We start from the raw sequence: 17,900 nt of genomic DNA, 5'->3' as shown, positions 1-17,900 counted from the left end.
TCTTGACCATGCTCCAAGGGATATTCAAGGCCTTTAATATTTTTCTATACCCATCCCCTGATCGGTGCCATTCAACAACTTTGTCCTGGAGTTCTTTTGAAAGCTTGGTGCTATTGGTTGAGTCTTTGCGTTGAAATGCACTACCCAGCAGAGGGAACCTACAGGAACTGCTGAATTTATCCTGAAATCATGTGAATCACTACAATTTAACAGAGGTGGAGGCCACTTAATTTGGTGTGTGATTTTGAAGTCGATTTGTTACACCTGAGCTAATTTAGGATTGCTATTACAAGAGGGGTGGACATTTATCCAACCAAGCTATTTCAGTTCTTATTTTTAATTAATTTTCTACAAATTTCTAGAATATTTTTTTCACTTGGAAGTTGTGGGGTAGGATGTGTAGAGAAATGAAAAAAAAATATTTTAATGCATTTTAATTCCAGGCTATAAGGCAACAAAAAAAAAATTGAAAGGGGGTGTAGACTTTCTATAGGCACTGTACACCTTTGATATTGAGTATCTATAGTGTCTTTTCTTGTTTCCTGAATTAACCTGCTTGCAGAAGGAGGGCAGGGCAATCATTGGGACACCATGCTCATCCATAATGATGATTAAAATAGGGCTTGTGGCAACATAACTTCAATGTAGTTATTGCAAAAACTAAAGGGTGCAGTAATAACTGCCGAACAATTATAACACCAGAAAGTGAAGCTGCATTACTAAATTCTATTTAGGTATTCTTTAAGTAATAGAACCCTGATTGGTGGGTATTACTGGTATGCCAAGGCAATTCCTTGCAGACAGGATTTGATTGTGCTTATATCAGTTAAACTAGAGTTACATTTTGTATTACTATTGGATATGATTAAGTTTTTTCTTGTTCTTGTAGACGTCCGTTTAACTTTTTTATGTTTTTGTTTATCATATATTTGTTGCTCTGGTTCCTTTATTCTACCTGCTGTTGGTTGTTTTCAGTGTTTTGGACAACACGTTCCAGAAATCGGCCACAACTATGACTGTTCTCTCAGGAAAGGGAAGTGATCTCAGCATTAAAGGGAGCCTTGTAAGATTTGACCCTGTTATCTCGAGAAAAGGAGAAGGCAACACAAAGCAAGTGCAAGCTTTATATGTGAGTTGTTCTTTTTTGTTAATTGTCTGCTACATTTTTATTTGAATATTATTGATTGGCCACTGGGGTCCACCTTAAGTACTGAGTCTATATAATGTACTATATTTTTTGGTTTTAGACATCCTCAATTAGTACTTAGAACTAGTTGTACTATCAAATTTAATACACTTGGTAAAAATTAGTCTTTAACAGTAACTACTGGCTTTGGTGGTACAAAATAATAACTTAGCAGAACAATTAAGTAATTGTTTCATTTGTAAGGGATCCTGCACCTTTGGTTCTGTTTGTGTATTTGGTAACACTTTACATTGTGTCTCTAATTACTGTGTATTTACATAGTAGTTACTTATTAAATACATGTGTACTTACACATAATTACAAAGTTATTACACATAGGTACAATGCACTTAATGTTTACCCTAACCCTTTTCAGATATAATTGTGTACTTACATATATTGTAACTATGCCAATGTACTCGGAATAAGGATCCTCAAGGAGGTTCAGAAGCATTTAAACTAGAAAGGAAGAGGGGAGAAATCAACAAAAAAACAGAAGGGAGACTAAATCAAAACAAGGCAACAACTCAGGTAAGATAGCCATTACATGTATTTATCTAAATGCTAGAAGTCTCAAAAACAAAATGTTAGAACTTGAAGATGCTGCACTAACAAGTAACTACAATGTGATAGGTATTAAAATCTAAAACTAAATGGCCAAAATGGTTTAATAGATCAATTAAAAAAATATTAAGAGAAAAAAGGCACTTTACAGAGCGTTTAAAAGGGACCAAGAACAAAGTACACAGAAAGAGTACTTGAAACTGCAAACACAAGTCAAAAAGGAAGTTAGAAAGGCCAAGAGAGAAATAGAAATTTACATTGCCAAGGGGGCCAAAACCAATTCCAAAAAGTGTTTCCAATATTATAACAGCAAAAGAACATTCAAGGAGGAAGTAAAATGTCTAAGAGATACAAATGGCAAAATCATAGATGAAGAGAAAAAAATTGCAAATATATTAAATGATTACTTTTCACAAGCTTTTACAAAGGAGGAATATGGACAACATGCCCCACATGTCGACCTGTTAAATAACTTTAGCATAACAGAGGCAGAAGTGTTAAAGGGACTAGGAACTCTTAAAATAAACAAATCCCCTGGGCCGGATGAGATCCTCCCAAAAGTACTCAAAGAAATGAAAGAAGTTATTTCCAAACCGCTAGCTAAGATCATGCAACAGTCTCTTGACACAGGCGTTGTACCGACAGACTGGAGAATTGCAAACGTAATACCGATCCACAAAAACGTAGGCGAAACTGAACCAGGTAACTACAGACCGATAAGCCTGACTTCTATTATATGTAAACTTATGGAAACTATAATAAGATCCAAAATGGAAAATAACCTATATGGTAACAGTATCCTGGGAGACAGTCAGCATGGTTTTAGGAAAGGGAGATCATGTCTAACTAACCTGCTTGATTTTTTTGAGGATGCAATGAAAAAAATTATCCATGACAATGGATAATTGCAAAGCATATGACATGGCTTATTTAGATTTCCAGAAAGCTTTAGACAAAGTCCTGCATAAAAAAATATTCTCAAACTGAACGCAGTAGGGATCCAAGGAAATGCATGCACATGGATTAGGGAGTGGTTAACAGGTAGAAAACAGAAAGTACTGATTAGAGGAGAAACCTCAACATTGAGCAAGGTAACTAGTGGAGTACCCCAGATCAGTATTAGGTCCTCTGCTCTTCCTAATCTACAATAATGACAGATTCTGGTATAGTAAGCAAACTTGTTAAATTTGCAGATGACACAACAATAGGAGGAGTGGAAAACACAGTTGCAGCAGCAAAGGTTGTTCAAAATGATCTCGACAGCATTCAGAACTGGGCAGACACATGGCAAATGACATTTAATAGAGAAAAATGTAAAGTATTGCATGCAGGCAGTAAAAATGTGCATTATAAATATCATATGGGAGATACTGAAATTGAAGAAGGGAACTATGAAAAAGACCTAGGAGTTTATGTTGACTCAGAAATGTCTTCATCTAGACAATGTGGGGAAGCTATAAAAAAGGCCAACAAGATGCACAGCTATATTGTGAGAAGTGTTGAATTTAAATCAAAGGAAGTAATGTTAAAACTGTACAATGCATTAGTAAGACCTCATCTAGAATATTGTGTTCTGTTCTGGTCACCTCGCTACAAAAATGTTATTGCTGAGAAGGAGTGCAAAGAAGAGCGACCAGAATTATTCTGGGTTTAAAAGGCATGTCATATGCAGACAGGCTAAAATAATTGAATCTATTCAGTCTTGAACAAAGAAGACTACGTGACGACCTGATCCAAGCATTCAACACTCTAAAAGATATTGACAATGTCAACCCAAGGGACTTTTTCGACCTGAAAAAAGAAACAAGGACTAGGGGTAACAAATGGAGATTAGATAAAGGGGCATTCAGAACAGAACATAAGAGGCACTTTTTAACACAGAGAATTGTGGGAGTGTGGAACCAACTCCCCCGTAATGTTTTGAAGCTGACACCCTGGGATCCTTCAAGAAACTGCTTGATGAGATTCTGGGATCAATAAGCTACTAACAACCAAACAAGTAAGATGGGCCAAATGGCCTCCTCTCGTTTGTAAACGTTCTTATTTTCTATGTTCTTATACACAATAACATTCTTATTATTTGTAAGTACACATGTATTTAATAAGTAACTACTATGTAAATACATATTATTTAGACACCTAATGTAAAATATTATAGTTTCTAAACTTTTAACAGAACTTGCACACACACACACACACACACACACACACACACACACACACAAAAGCAAGATAAATTAAAACTTAACATCATTTTTGTATATCTTTTCAATTATGTGTTAATTTGTGCACAGACATAACTAAAACAGACATAACTAAAACTAAAACAGACAGACAGACAGACAGACAGACAGACAGACAGACAGACAGACAGACAGACAGACAGACAGTTAAATAAATTGATTGAACTGAATTGACATTTTATATGTGTATCAAATGAAACCAGATTTGATAAGCTGGCAGTTTAATGGTTAACAGACATTAAATCCACAGTGAGACGTACTGTTGGCACACTCACTTTATTGTTGGGCAATACAATAATCATGCATGACACATCTGAAATAAACCTAACATGACCGGAAACTTGTATGAAATACTTTATTATTTAATCAAAATGAAGCTTTCTAAATTACCAAAAAATAAAAATAAAAATGGAGATATGTACAGTAGATAACCAAATCTAATTTTCTCAATGTATCACAGACTCATTTCCATTATATAGTACAGCCGATGTTTGTAAGAGAATTAATGAATCTTAGGAACCACCAGCAGAGCAGACAGTGTTAAAATAAATCATTCAAACAGAGCCTGTACTGTGTAGATTAAAGGGGATGAATAACAGTGTAATTACAGTGTAATAACTGGGTAATTACCCAAATCCTGCTGGTAACAATGTCATTACATGGTCTTGTAAACAGCATCTTGTTACCTGATTTAATTACATGGTAACACCATGGCACAGGCAATTTCAATGACATTACACACTCATTACACTGGTAATTACTATGTAACAGTTATTGTATCCACAGTCAAGGATCAGCTGTAGATGAATATGTCAAAGGGGTTGATGTTACAAAATAGAATTTCAGCAAAAGACACCTCAGACCATAACATGGTCTCAAAGTTGGCAGCTTTGGGAAGTTTTCTTCATGACTTTTTCACTGACATTAAAAATGGCGGTCAAGTTAACCACAATTGTGACTTCACTAAAAATAATAATTAAGATAATTGGGAGGGCAATAATTGGGAGACAAATGCCACTTTTGTTACAGGCTGTACCATTACATTCAAGCAAGGACCAAAAGAAGACTAATGTGCATATGAAAGACAATTCAACTATGGGGGATGGTGAGTGAAATAAATATTACAGTTATATTATTGAATGGAAGACTTTAGTTAAAGATACATAATGTATGAAATAATGTGGACAGAAGGGAGGACATGCATCTACATCTAATAACTGTATGGTATAACTGTACGGTACAAATATTGCATGATTTTTCACAATACAGTATTATATTATATTATAATAATTTGTGAGCAATTTTTTCAATGGGCTCATCCAGTTGAAACACATGCTCATAAACACCAGCAACAGAGTGTGACCCCAGTGCGAGCTAATAACTCAGTTACATAGACTAAGCCCCCCCCCCCCCCCCAACAACTGACTTTAGAACTCTGGCAGGAACTAATTGCTCGCCAAAGATTATAAAACATACTGCATGGGGTTATGCTTGGAGGTCATCCCACCCCTCGAGTAGGCCTTACATTTTCATATCACACACTACCACTTGCATTATTCTCTATGTTATAAACAGAAGAAAACAAAAGAGAAAAAGAGAGTAGACGTATCACCTAAAATTGGGGTTCCACTGCAGGGACTGGGGGTTAAAAGGTTATGATTTATAAAAGGATAATTTAGATACATTTCACATTTTCCAAAAAATGTACTAAAACCCAATCTAAATTGTGTGAATCTATATAACATCTACTCATAACTGAAATAAAACTTGTTCAGCTAGGAGTGTGCAGATACTCAGATTTCCTGAGTAATTTCCAAAGGCTAACTAATGGTTTCAGTAAGTTGTATTCATTGACTGTGTTGTTGAGTGATTTATGGGCCGGGCTAAAGTAGCTACCATTATTGTATATATAGATAGATAGATAGATAGATAGATAGATAGATAGATAGATAGATAGATAGATAGATAGGTTCATGAATAGAGGTTATTGATTTATAGTACACAACTTATAGTTCAACTATGTTAAAATAATAGTCAAAGATTTGTTATAGTTGTTTCTGTTTTGTTAGACAATGAAAGCCACCTAACTCCTCACCTACGCACTTTGATGAAAGCTGAGAATGGGAGCAACATAATTTCCCCTACCATACAAGGACAGAATATCAGTAATATTACAATCAACCTAACAACCAACCTTGGCAAGAGTGGAGGTAAACAAATACATTTGTTTTTAAGAATTGCCCAGGGCAGCATTCTACATTTTATATTTACTGGGATGGTTTAATTACACAAAAATGTAGTCACACAAAAGCGTTTCCTCACCCCTTGCATCTATATATATATATATATATATATATATATATATATATATATATATATATATATATATATATATATCTATGCTATATGCAGTGCTCCCCCTTTATAACGCGTCCCTTTATACTGCAGAACAGAATATAAGGCGGTATGGTAATGGCTCCCATTCGCCCCATAATGCCATTACACTACCACTAGTATTCTTGTTATAAGGCAGAACACAAGCAGCATGGTCTCTTAACTATGGCTGCAGCGTTATAAATGGGGAGCACTGTATATATATATATATATATATATATATATATATATATATATATATATATATATATATATATATATATATATATCAGGTAAAATTATTCCATCATGTATAAACTGTAACAACTGATTATCTACTGCTCGGGGTATCTATTTAAAATGATGTTCTTTTTTTTCAGGTGAAACCCAGAATTCAATGACAGGTAATATAATTCATATTTGTATGCATACTAGAACCTTTTTTATGGCATAGAGATGCTGTCTTGACTAATAACCACAGAGTCCTCCTTCAATCTTCATCTTCCCTGCCTGTCTACCTGAATAATTTAAATCTAAAACGCTAAGCCTTTTTTCCAACAAACCTATGATGTTGGGTGGTGCAGATTCATTTTCAGTATTTCATTTTCTGAGGTACAGGTGTTAAGGCATAATCTATCCTGAAACCATTAATCTAACTCTACACATAAAATTAAGAGTTCTGAGAAATATAGCCTTTTGAAATATCCACTAAGAGTTTTTTGTTTGTTTAGTTTCAGACAAACTTCTGCAAGATACCAAAACAATCCACAAATCTATGCTCCGAGGAAAGTTTGAATGTGTACACGAAAGCATTGCTAAACCAGGACAACAGCCTCTGCTGAATGACCTGTATACAAATGTTTGGATAACTGAGGGTGAATGCGGAGAGATTAATTCGGAACATGAGGTGAGGGATATAAAGGCCAAAATGAGAAAAAGAACGCAGGTCCATTCCATGAAACGGAAAGACATATTCAAACCCTTACTGGACCAGAAACAAGTAAAGACTGTGCTAACAAAGGGAATTGCTGGGATCGGAAAAACCATCACTGTGCAGAAATTCATACTTGATTGGGCAGCTGGACTGGAAAACCAAGAATTTGATCTTATATTTGTTTTCCCATTCCGTGAACTCAACTTGATAAAAAAAGAAATCAGTCTACTGGAAGTTGTTCAGCAATACTACCCACACATGAAGAAGGATGAACGCATTTTGACAGCTGACTCTGTAAAATCATTGTTCATCTTTGATGGGCTGGATGAAAGTAAACTACTAATAGATTTTTACAAATGTCCACCGTGGCTAGATGAAGAAAAGTCAACTTCTTTAGGTGTTTTATTAACAAATCTGATTCGGGGAAACTTGCTTCCTAGCGCTTCCCTCTGGATAACTTCCAGGCCGGCAGCAACATGTCAGATTCCTGCTGTTTACATAAGCAGGGTGACTGAGATACAAGGATTTGAAAATCCAGAAAAGGAAGAGTACTTTAGGAAGAAATGCAAAAATGAAACACTGGCAGACAAAATGGTCTCATATATAAGGACACAGAGGAGTCTTTATATAATGTGCTACGTCCCTGCTTTCTGCTGGATATTAGCTACTGTTTTAGAGCAAACATTGAACACTGATCACAGTGGTTATATTCCTAGAACTCTGGCTGAAATTTACACAAATTTTCTAATAGTTTTACTAACTTTTCAGAATCAAAAATATGAGGATCAAGCGAGATGGACAAGCTACAGTCTACTGGAATCAAACCAAAAATCCATTCTTAGCTTGGCACAGCTGGCTTTTGAAAACCTGGAAAGAGGTGATATCATTTTTTATGAGAATGAGTTAAGAAAATATCATATTGATATAAGCAAGCCATCTGTTTACTCTGGAGTATGCAAAGACATTTTTATAGAAAATTCAACAGCAACTCAGGACAAGGTATATACCTTTGTACATCTGACAATCCAGGAATATTTTGCAGCTTTACATGTTTTCGCTACCTATCAAAACAAAAAACGAAATGCACTGAAGAAGAAAAACATAAGTAATACATTTCCTTGTGCTAAAAGCACACCTAGTTTATTTGATGTGTACAAGTCTGCATTGGATAAGTCAATCCTCAGTAAAAATGGTCACCTCGATCTTTTTCTCAGGTTTTTATTGGGCATTGGCACAGACAACAACCAAAAACTGTTAAATGGACTTTTTAACCCAGAAGACAATTCAGAGGATATCAAGCAGATTTGTAGCTACATTAAGGACTTGATCAGGAAGGATGTCTCACCAGAAAGGTGCATCAATCTTTTCCACTGTTTGAACGAATTGAATGACAGCTCTCTTGTGGAAGAGATCAAAATGGCCATAAACTCAAGAGATCTTTTAAAACAAAGGCAGACTCCTTCACTGTATTCAGGGCTTGCCTATATTTTGCAAATGTGTGAAGATGAAACAGATGAATTGAACTTGCACAGATACCACATGTCAGAAGAAGGTGTACTGCGAATGCTGCCTGTTGCTAAATTTTATAAAAGACTGGTGTAAGTCATTATTTATTTCATTACAGGGTAGTTGATATACTATATTATTATACTGTATATCAGTGTATTATTAAAGCGATCAATAGGAACCCACGGAATACACAAATCCTTATTTTTACAGTTGTGAGCGCAAACTGTGGGCAACGTTTTAAATATTTAATTTCAATAGTCACCTCCTTTTGGAATGTTTTCACTTACTAAACAAAAGCTGAAGTGGGTTACTCATAATCAGAGGTCCAGTCCAGATCTGCGGATAATGGAATTCCTCAGAAATCGTGGAATTCGCAGGCTCCTGCGGATTTGCCATATTCTGCAGCTACATCGTCATCATATTTATCATGAACAGACTGCTAAAGTGACCTGAAATATATAACTTAGTTGTTCGGTTGTATTTTTTTTTTTAAATTAACAGATGTGTTGTCTCCTTCAAAAGTAGGAGTTGATTAAAGACTGGATTTAAGGCTTTGAAAATGTGGCCCAATAAGACGTCTCGTGTGATGTGATGCGATTTTTTTTTTTTTTTTTACTGTTTCTAAAGATTTTACTGACAAAAATGCTTGATATATTAAATTGTAATTACTTAACCCACTGTTTGATATGATTATGCTTACTTGACTAACATTTTTATAAGCCATTATTATTACAAATATTAAACACAGCAGATATCGACTTAAAATTTTTTCCCGCAGATTTAGACTGCCTCGACTCATAGTAAAATGATGTTGATACATTTGAGAAAGACATTTTCAACAAATTTCTATAGTTTTTCTCATATTTTCTGTTTGATTGTTTTGGAGTTATGTATGTCAGAAGAAATGTCTCCCTACATCTGCAGGCTGGAGCAATGCGGCATCACAGCTGAAGGTGGTGACAGTCTCGCCTTCACTCTCAGTTCACACCAGTCAAAGATAAAAGAGCTGGAGCTGGGGTGGAATATCCTGGAGGATTCAGGAGTGATCCAGCTTTGCACTGGACTGATCGACCCAAACTGTAAATTACAGAAGCTGGGGCAAGTAAACACTGTCTGTTTGTGTAACTATTACATTACTGACAGGGATGTACTGTATCTGTATTGCTAGACTGTTTTTGAATAAGTTATATAACATCATACTGTGTATGTAGAGAACTGAATTTCAACTTGTCTCCACACTGCAGGTTGAAGCAATGTGGTCTCAAAAGTGGATGTTGTAAGGAACTTGCCTCTGTTCTCAGTACAAACCACTCACATTTGAGAGATTTGGAGCTGAGAATGAATCAGATAGAGGACTCGGGAGTGAAACTGCTGTCTGCAGGACTGACACACGTGAATTGTAAATTACAGAAACTTGGGTAAGTGTCTTTAACTTTGAAACTCAGCAAAACTGAGTTGGATCTGATTGTTTATGGCAAAACTTCTGCAGAATATAAGCAGTCAACAATGCATCAATAATGATATTGGTATAAACACTATTATACAGTTATTAATAATAAAATATGGTTTTATAAGAACATTAACATGTCTTTTGTATTTACTTTATAAGAAGCTTTAATGACACTAATAATGTATAATTAAAATGTTATTGAAGTAAACTGTTACCTGTATTTCTTGTTAATAATTGTGAAAACATTTAATAACAAATGCAATAATGTTTTAACAACATATAAACAACCATTGATATGTGGTGCCTAATAATATGTGAATCCAGTTTTATCCTTTTGCTGGTGTGTGATGCCTGTTTTTGCAGTCTGCATTTAAAGGTTCAGGGTAATTGCTGGGATCGATAAGAATACTGCAGGGCAAAAAATATGACAAAATAGCTCCCTGTTGTCAACCCCAGTTTAAATTGTGCATCTATACAATTTGACGCTTACATATTAATTCTGAATAAAATGGAAGGTGTCCATATCTCTGCAGCCTAGAGAACTGTGGCCTCACATCACGATGCTGTGAGGATCTTGCTTCTCTTCTCTGTACAAACCAGTCAAACCTGAGAGTGCTGGAACTGGGAAAGAATGTTCAGCTGGGAGATTTGGGAGTGAAACTGCTGTGTGCTGGATTAAAGGATCCAAAATGTAAATTAAAGAGACTGGGGTAAGTAAGCAAATAACTTACTTACCACCAGTGCATGAACACATCTAAACACTGTCAAACAAACAATAATGGCCTACAGATTAAAAGTTTTCTCTGCAGAAGACAGGGAGAACTTAGTGGAAGAGCTCTTAGAAAAACAATAAGCAACATAAATGTAGTAAGAAATGACCTCAACCACATGCCCTCCATGGGATCGTAGGCAGTTTAGTCTGATGGCCTCAGAAAACAGAGGCTCTTAAGTGACGAGGAAATCACCCAAGTCCCCTTTCCAAAAGAGCCAAGTGAATTTTATATTCTGATTCTTAGTAATAATACATGTCATTTTCTGTTGCACTGTTTCTGTAGGCTAGAGTCCTGTGGTCTCACAAGTGGATGTTGTGAGGATCTTGCCTCTGTTCTCTGTACAAATCAGTCAGTCCTGAAAGAATTGAACCTGAGAATGAACCAACTGGGGGATTCTGGAGTGACACTGCTGTCTGTGGGACTGAGTGATCCAAACTGTAAATTACAGGCACTTGGGTAAGTAAGGGGTTTTCCAGAATTCTCTACACATGCAAGAAGAAATCTCTGATTACTCAATTTCTGTCTTTTAAATGTGTTATAGATTGGAATAACTATACTTTTCTTAATGATGACCTCAAATAAGCAATCATACAGTTTAGATATGTATGCTGTTTGTCAACTGGAATCTTATTAGCCCAAACTCAATTTACAGGAAAACTGAATACGTATATTTAAATTTTTCATATAGCTCTTCAAAAGAGTGCCAAGATTTTAAGGATCTTCTACAGCAAAAAAAAAAGCTGTTTTATTTATTGAACCAGATGGTCCAGTGGGCCACCAACAGCATTTCCTGTAGCATCCTATTTTCATTGAAGTTCATCCATTAAAGTTCTGACAAGGACCAACATTGCTTAGCATCAAAGAGTGGAGATGGATAGTAACATGTTACATTAAGTGTCTAATGACTGTGTATTTACATAGTAGTTGCTTTAGTAAATACATGTGTACTTACACATAATACCCTATCCCTATCCCTAACCTTAACTCAGTGCTTCATAAGAGTACATTTGAGCACGCATTTCATGGTGAAATGCTTTATGATCTTGTGCTCTAATTTCTGCAGCCTACAGTTCTGCAGTCTCACAGGTAGATGTTGTGAGGCTCTTGCCTCTGCTCTCTGCACCAGCCAGTCAAACCTGAGAGACCTTGACCTGGGAGCAAATAAGCTAGAGGATCCAGGAGTAAAACTGATATCTACTGGGCTGAGGGATCCAAATTGTAAATTACAGAAACTGAAGTAAGTAAAAATTCTAGGTTTGTGTGTGAATTTCACTGACAAAGATGGCTACAAACTATATCTTTCTTCCCCTACACACCATCACATAGCGTATACTAACTATCTCCTGCAGGTAAATAAACAGACTGGTAGATTATTCATTCAGGCATCAAAAACACAGAAGTTGAAATAGTAATTAGGCACATATACATGAAATGTAAAATATTACATTTCTTATCTCATTAAATTGTATTTAAATTGCTCAGGGCAGGATTTTCAAAAGTTTGTAAATGCTAACTCCAGTGTTAATCAAGAAATCGGTATGTAGCACTGATTTTGGCATTTTCAAGCGGTCATTGTGACTGTTTCGTTATTAAATAACTGTACTAATGTCATTTTCTGAAATTATGTTGATTTACAAAATAATGTTAATATCTTAACGAGCAGGGCTTCTTGCGACTATTTCTTTTGTTTACGTGGGAATTTAAAAGCAAATCTGTGTTAATTGTCATTATTTATCAGGAGTTAATTTGCACTTGGAAAAAGAGGGTTTAAATTGACGAAAGAATATATAACTCACCTTGAAAAGGACAATACACAGAGTGTACAGGACCAGGGTTATTTTCTTACAGGCTACCTCGATAATTAAATATTTGTACTTAAAAAATATTTTTGACTATTCTATACTTGTGGTTATGAATTAGATTTATTCACTTATTTTAACCATTTGTAACCTTACGTTTGTTGTATTACTAAAATGATATACCATTATTTGCACCCAGTTGTGGGTACACGCTTGGCAGTCTCCCTCTCTTCCAAATGCTTCTTGCGAAGTTCCTGTGCCAACTGCAAAATATATTCTCTCCTTGATAAATTCTTCTCTGTGCATTCTTTGTAAAGTACCCAGGAGTTGATGGCTGCAAGGTCCAATACATTGTAAAACACCTGAAAAGGCCACCGTAATACTTCCGTGCCATCTGATCCAAAACATCAATTTCATATTTTGTTGCATTGTAAAACTCCACAGTCTCCGGTATTTATTTTCACTAGTCCCGATGCTAACTGACTGACCAAAAAAGTACCCTCAGCCCCGCCCCCTCCGAGAGCGAGTTCAGTCACGTCTCCTCCAATTCATGAATGAAACTTTGCTTACCATACTAGGGCGATGACTCCTGGTACCGTGATGTTGTCCCTTTCCTGAATGGCCGGCTTCCGACTGCCCCCGGAATGAACTGCCCAACCATTCGGTACGGGGCACGCAATTCCTGCTGTACAGTGCTCTCACAGGTCGAGAGGGAGATTGTTGATTCAGATTCATTCGCTCTCTGTCATAATGTATAATAATTAACAACTACAAATACCAATGGCACGTAAAAAGTATGTATTTATATCGTACAATCTTACATATTAAAATACAGTACATAAAAAAGTAGATGTCATCATAAGAAAACAAATTCCAACCAATATACATAGATAGCTTACGATATTTTTTTTTCTTTTTAACCAAAATGCACATTAAAAGATTTGTATATAGTAAGCTGTGGCAAAATATCCCTCGAATGAGAGTAAATGACTAATGTTTTTGTTTTTTTGTTTGTTTGTTTTTTTTGTTTTTTTTTACTTTATTTTAATCTGTGCCGTCCGATTTTTACCCACACGCCTGATAATCGTAAATCAGCATTTTATATGTGAAGTGTTCTACTAAACGCAAATTCATGACAGAATCCACAATACAAAATTAAGTTTACAAATTATACACAACATAGATATTCCCAGTATTATTTTATTTCCATGTGGCTGCTGCTTGCTGGTGAGAGAGCTGCCTCCCTGTACACTAGTACTGCTAGTTTCCATAACAGTGAATTATGCTTCTGTTCATTTTTCTTGATCTCGTTAACATTTTATTTATTTATTTATTTATTTCTTAGCTGACGCCCTTATCCAGGGCAACTTACAATTGTTACAAGATATCACATTATTTTTTACATACAATTACCCATTTATACAATTGGGTTTTCACTGGAGCAATCTAGGTAAAGTACCTTGCTCAAGGGTACAGCAGCAGTGTCCCCACCAGGGATTGAACCCATGACCCTCCGGTCAAGAGTCCAGAGCCCTAACCACTACTCCACACTGCTGCCCAAACATGCATTTTGATTAACGACTTCCCCTTATCTAGTCGTTGAGACAGGGAGTGATGTAAATGACCTGTGACAATTAAGCTTTTTAACGAGAAATGTGTTCATTAACGACCTCTTCGACTCAATTTCAAAGCATTAACGGATTGATTTAATTAACACATTTTGTTTGAAAATCACTTGCTACTAAAGCTCTCGTTACAATACCATGAGTTCGATACAATAATACTCTTTTTTGAAAATCCTGCCCTCAGTGTTTCATATCAGCCCTTTATAGGATTTACTGTGTCTCAATAAAGCCCTGTATATCAATATCTGCAGGTTGGGGCAATGTAGCATCTCATCTGTATGCTGTGAGGATCTCTTCTTTGCTGCCTGTGCAAATCATTCCGATCTCAGAGAGCTGGATCTGAGGGACAATGAAATGTGTGATTTGGCTGTGGAATACTTGTCTGTTGCACTGAAGGATCCACATTGTAAATTACAGAACATTTGGTAGGTTGATGCACTGTAAGTGTTTCTCAGAACTCTGACTAGCAAAAGGGTCAGTTCAACTCATTGATTGGGCACAATAATTTTACCCCATGTGAGCTTAGCTGCAGATTTTGAATATGGGGTATACAGAATACAAATACATTGAATATATACATTGGAGGCTGTGTGGTCCAGTGGTTAAAGAAAAGGGCTTATAACCAGGAGGTCCCCGGTTCAAATCCCACCTTAGCCACTGACTCATTGTGTGACCCTGAGCAAGTCACTTAACCTCTTTGTGCTCCGTCTTTCGGGTGAGATGTAACTGTAAGTGACTCTGCAGCTGATGCATAGTTCACACACCCTAGTCTCTGTAAGTCGCCTTGGATAAAGGCGTCTGCTAAATAAACAAATAATAATAATATACAGCTATGGACAAAAGTTTTGCATCACCTAGATCCTAGAATATCAGGATTGAGACATAATATAAAAAAAAAAAAACTATATAAACATAATTTATATCAAAGAAACTACAAAATGATATTGCAAAAGTCTACCGGAAGACATAATAGAAGTACACTATTTCATGATAGATTTCGAAATGTCACATTTTCAATTTTTGTCAGTTTTCATTATTTTTATTTATATAGGGTGATGCATAACATCTGGCCAAAGCTGTACACACATTTTAAAGCAGTACAAGTGGTTCACAAGCTTTCATAGAAAACATTTGTACAAGATAACATGGAAAATGCAATTAAAAGTTAGCAAGAACAAATTTAATTCAAATGTATTTTAATTAATAGGTGGAACAATAACAACAACATTTATCTTTTGTCTTTGCAACCCTCTTCTTTTCCAGTCTGCTGGGAAGTCACCTCCTAAGCTGGACTGTGAAACAGGAACTGAAATCTCTGCTGGGAGAGCTGCGATGCTCTGGGCGTGACATCATCGTCCAAGTGAATGAGGATGAGAATAAACAGAACTTTCAGGGCTGAGCTTCACTTCCCCTTTTTAGAAATGCACAAAATACAGTGTATTTCACAATTATATTATTCAGGTGCATTTATTTGAATTTAAATATACCCTGTTCTAACTGGTCACAGTTATGTGGCTTTGTGAACAGGCTGGCTGGTGGTTACATCAGACCAGGAAATGCAGGACACAGAGTGGTGAGTGAATTTCAGGGTTGCACTGGTTTAATGTAAATACAATGTTTAACTACAAAACAAAACACTCAAAACAAAAGGCATGATGTCCAAAATAGACAGACAAAACCACACACTAAACAAACACTGAATACAACAAGTACCTGGTACTAAGCCAGCACGAGTAGCAATTGTTATTATTTCTCTCTCTCTCTCTCTCTCTCTCTCTCTCTCTCTCTCTCTCTCTCTCTCTCTCCTGTACTTCCACGCTGTACACCCAACCCCATCACAGGCTTGCTTTTCACTTACTTTTTTGTTTGCTTAACCTCTATATATAGTTAGCGAAACAGTAAAATAAACATTTTATATACATAACAGAAATATTCAAGTTTTTTTTATGTAAAGTATGTACAAATACAATAATACAATATATAAAAGGAATAAAAAAATATATTTTTTTGTGTAAACGGTAAAACATACATACGTAATTTTTATGAACAAAAAACACCCGAGTTATATTGTGAAATATTGTTTATATATTTTTTGCAGGGTTAGCGATTCACTGTGCCAATCATTGAAGTGATCGAGGCAGCAGAACCCACGATTGCTATCGGGATTGCACATTTTTCTGGTGTCCTTTCTGATTTCTTTTTCATAGCAGATCCTGCACCTTTTCTGTGGTGTCTGCTTACCTTGTGTGGGAGGGTTTGTAACAAAGCAATGTACAGCACGGTTTGGCACAGGTATTGCAAGTGATCGCTTGCCTTAGAAAGTTTCTTCACAGCCTCATATCCAGTGCTATACTTTGTAAGTATTTTGTCACAGTACTCTAAAAGATACTCCACGTAGGGCATCTTACTCCTCCCCACACGAAGCTGGTCCAGCACTCGACTGTTCAACATCATTCATGAAATGAAGTGGATGCCTAGTGTTTTGAACCAGGCAAGAGTTTTCCTGCAAGGGTTATACGGCTTGACATCTTGATCCCAGGTCTCCACCGCTCCCATCAGTTCATATTATAAAATATTGTTATAAAATATCTTTGCTCCTCCAGTAACTACACGGATCTTTTGTACAAATCCTGCTGCATACTTGGTAGTCAGTACATTTACATCTGCTTTATCCTGCCATCTAACCAACAACAAATCACTGTTTCTAACAAGACATGCCTGTCCTTTGTTCAGTTTTTCTTGTACAACCTCCTTTGGTACCCCTTTGTTAGATCGAATAGTCCCAGTGATGTTTGTATTTTAAGTCAGTAAGAATGTTACAAGCCTCATAGACATATACCAATTGTCAACAATAATATGTCGCCCTTGATTTAGTACATGATCAGCCAAATACACAACAATCCTTTCAGATATACTTAGTTCACTTGCTTCTAGATAATGCAAGACATCAAATTTATCCTTGCTGATATATATTTGGAAATTCCAGGTGTAACTCCTTAGCTTTTGATCACTGGGACACATGCAGAACAGTTTGATTCCAATTCGAGATCTTTTAGTTTGTATGTATTGCCGAAAATGAAGTTGTCCTTTCCACAGTACAAGCACCTCATCCATGGCGATGTGCTGCCCTGGATCGACCAACTCCATTGATGGACCAACTCCATTGATGGCAGCAGTGTGAAGTAGTGGTTAGGGCTCTGGACTCTTGACCGGAGGGTCATAGGTTCAATCTCAGGCGAGGGACACTGCTGCTGTACCCTTGAGCAAGGTACTTTACCTAGATTGCTCCAGTAAAAACCCAACTGTATAAATGGGTAATTGTATGTAAAAACAATGTGATATCTTGTAACAATTGTAAGTCACCCTGGATAAGGGCATCTGCTAATAAATAAATAATAATAATAATGACTCTCTTATCATAGAAAGAAATGGCTTCAGCCTTTT

At 36.2% G+C, this 17,900-nt stretch overlaps 2 protein-coding genes across 4 annotated transcripts in view; both read left to right on the top strand.

Moving 5' to 3' along the window:
- LOC131702136 (uncharacterized) overlaps positions 1–17,900 on the top strand; it is a 283,941-nt gene that overhangs the window by 75,660 nt on the left and 190,381 nt on the right. The gene's annotated exons all lie outside the window — the stretch shown is intronic.
- Positions 1,094–17,852, top strand: LOC117408875 (NACHT, LRR and PYD domains-containing protein 3-like). 3 transcript variants are annotated; one of them, XM_034014254.3, is made up of 13 exons: positions 1,094–1,129; positions 1,563–1,717; positions 5,023–5,098; positions 6,063–6,203; positions 6,747–6,770; positions 7,098–8,898; positions 9,734–9,907; positions 10,054–10,227; positions 10,793–10,969; positions 11,315–11,488; positions 12,096–12,269; positions 14,708–14,881; positions 15,720–17,852. In XM_034014254.3, exons 3-13 carry the CDS (start codon positions 5,071–5,073, stop codon positions 15,853–15,855), a joined length of 3,177 nt encoding a protein of 1,058 aa, XP_033870145.3. In that variant the 5' UTR covers positions 1,094–1,129; positions 1,563–1,717; positions 5,023–5,070; the 3' UTR covers positions 15,856–17,852. The 3 variants fall into 3 exon arrangements, with proteins under 3 accessions (XP_033870145.3, XP_058860140.1, XP_058860129.1); XM_059004146.1 differs by lacking the exons at positions 1,094–1,129; positions 1,563–1,717 and having other exon boundaries at positions 4,401–5,098; XM_059004157.1 differs by lacking the exons at positions 1,094–1,129; positions 1,563–1,717; positions 14,708–14,881; positions 15,720–17,852 and adding an exon at positions 13,410–13,509 and having other exon boundaries at positions 4,400–5,098.

The sequence above is a fragment of the Acipenser ruthenus genome, chromosome 2 (assembly GCF_902713425.1).
Source record: "Acipenser ruthenus chromosome 2, fAciRut3.2 maternal haplotype, whole genome shotgun sequence".
Taxonomy (NCBI): domain Eukaryota; kingdom Metazoa; phylum Chordata; class Actinopteri; order Acipenseriformes; family Acipenseridae; genus Acipenser; species Acipenser ruthenus.
The sequence above is the reverse complement of the archived record's forward strand: the minus strand, read 5'-3'. Positions and strand labels throughout refer to the sequence as shown.

Coding starts and splice junctions, on each gene's coding strand:
- LOC117408875 (XM_059004146.1), top strand. CDS start 4,900: ATGACTTTTTCACTGACATTAAAAATGGCGGTCAAGTTAACCACAATT. Junction 10,970..11,314: donor TGTAAATTAAAGAGACTGGG/GTAAGTAAGCAA, acceptor CTGTTTCTGTAG/GCTAGAGTCCTGTGGTCTCA. Junction 11,489..12,095: donor TGTAAATTACAGGCACTTGG/GTAAGTAAGGGG, acceptor TAATTTCTGCAG/CCTACAGTTCTGCAGTCTCA.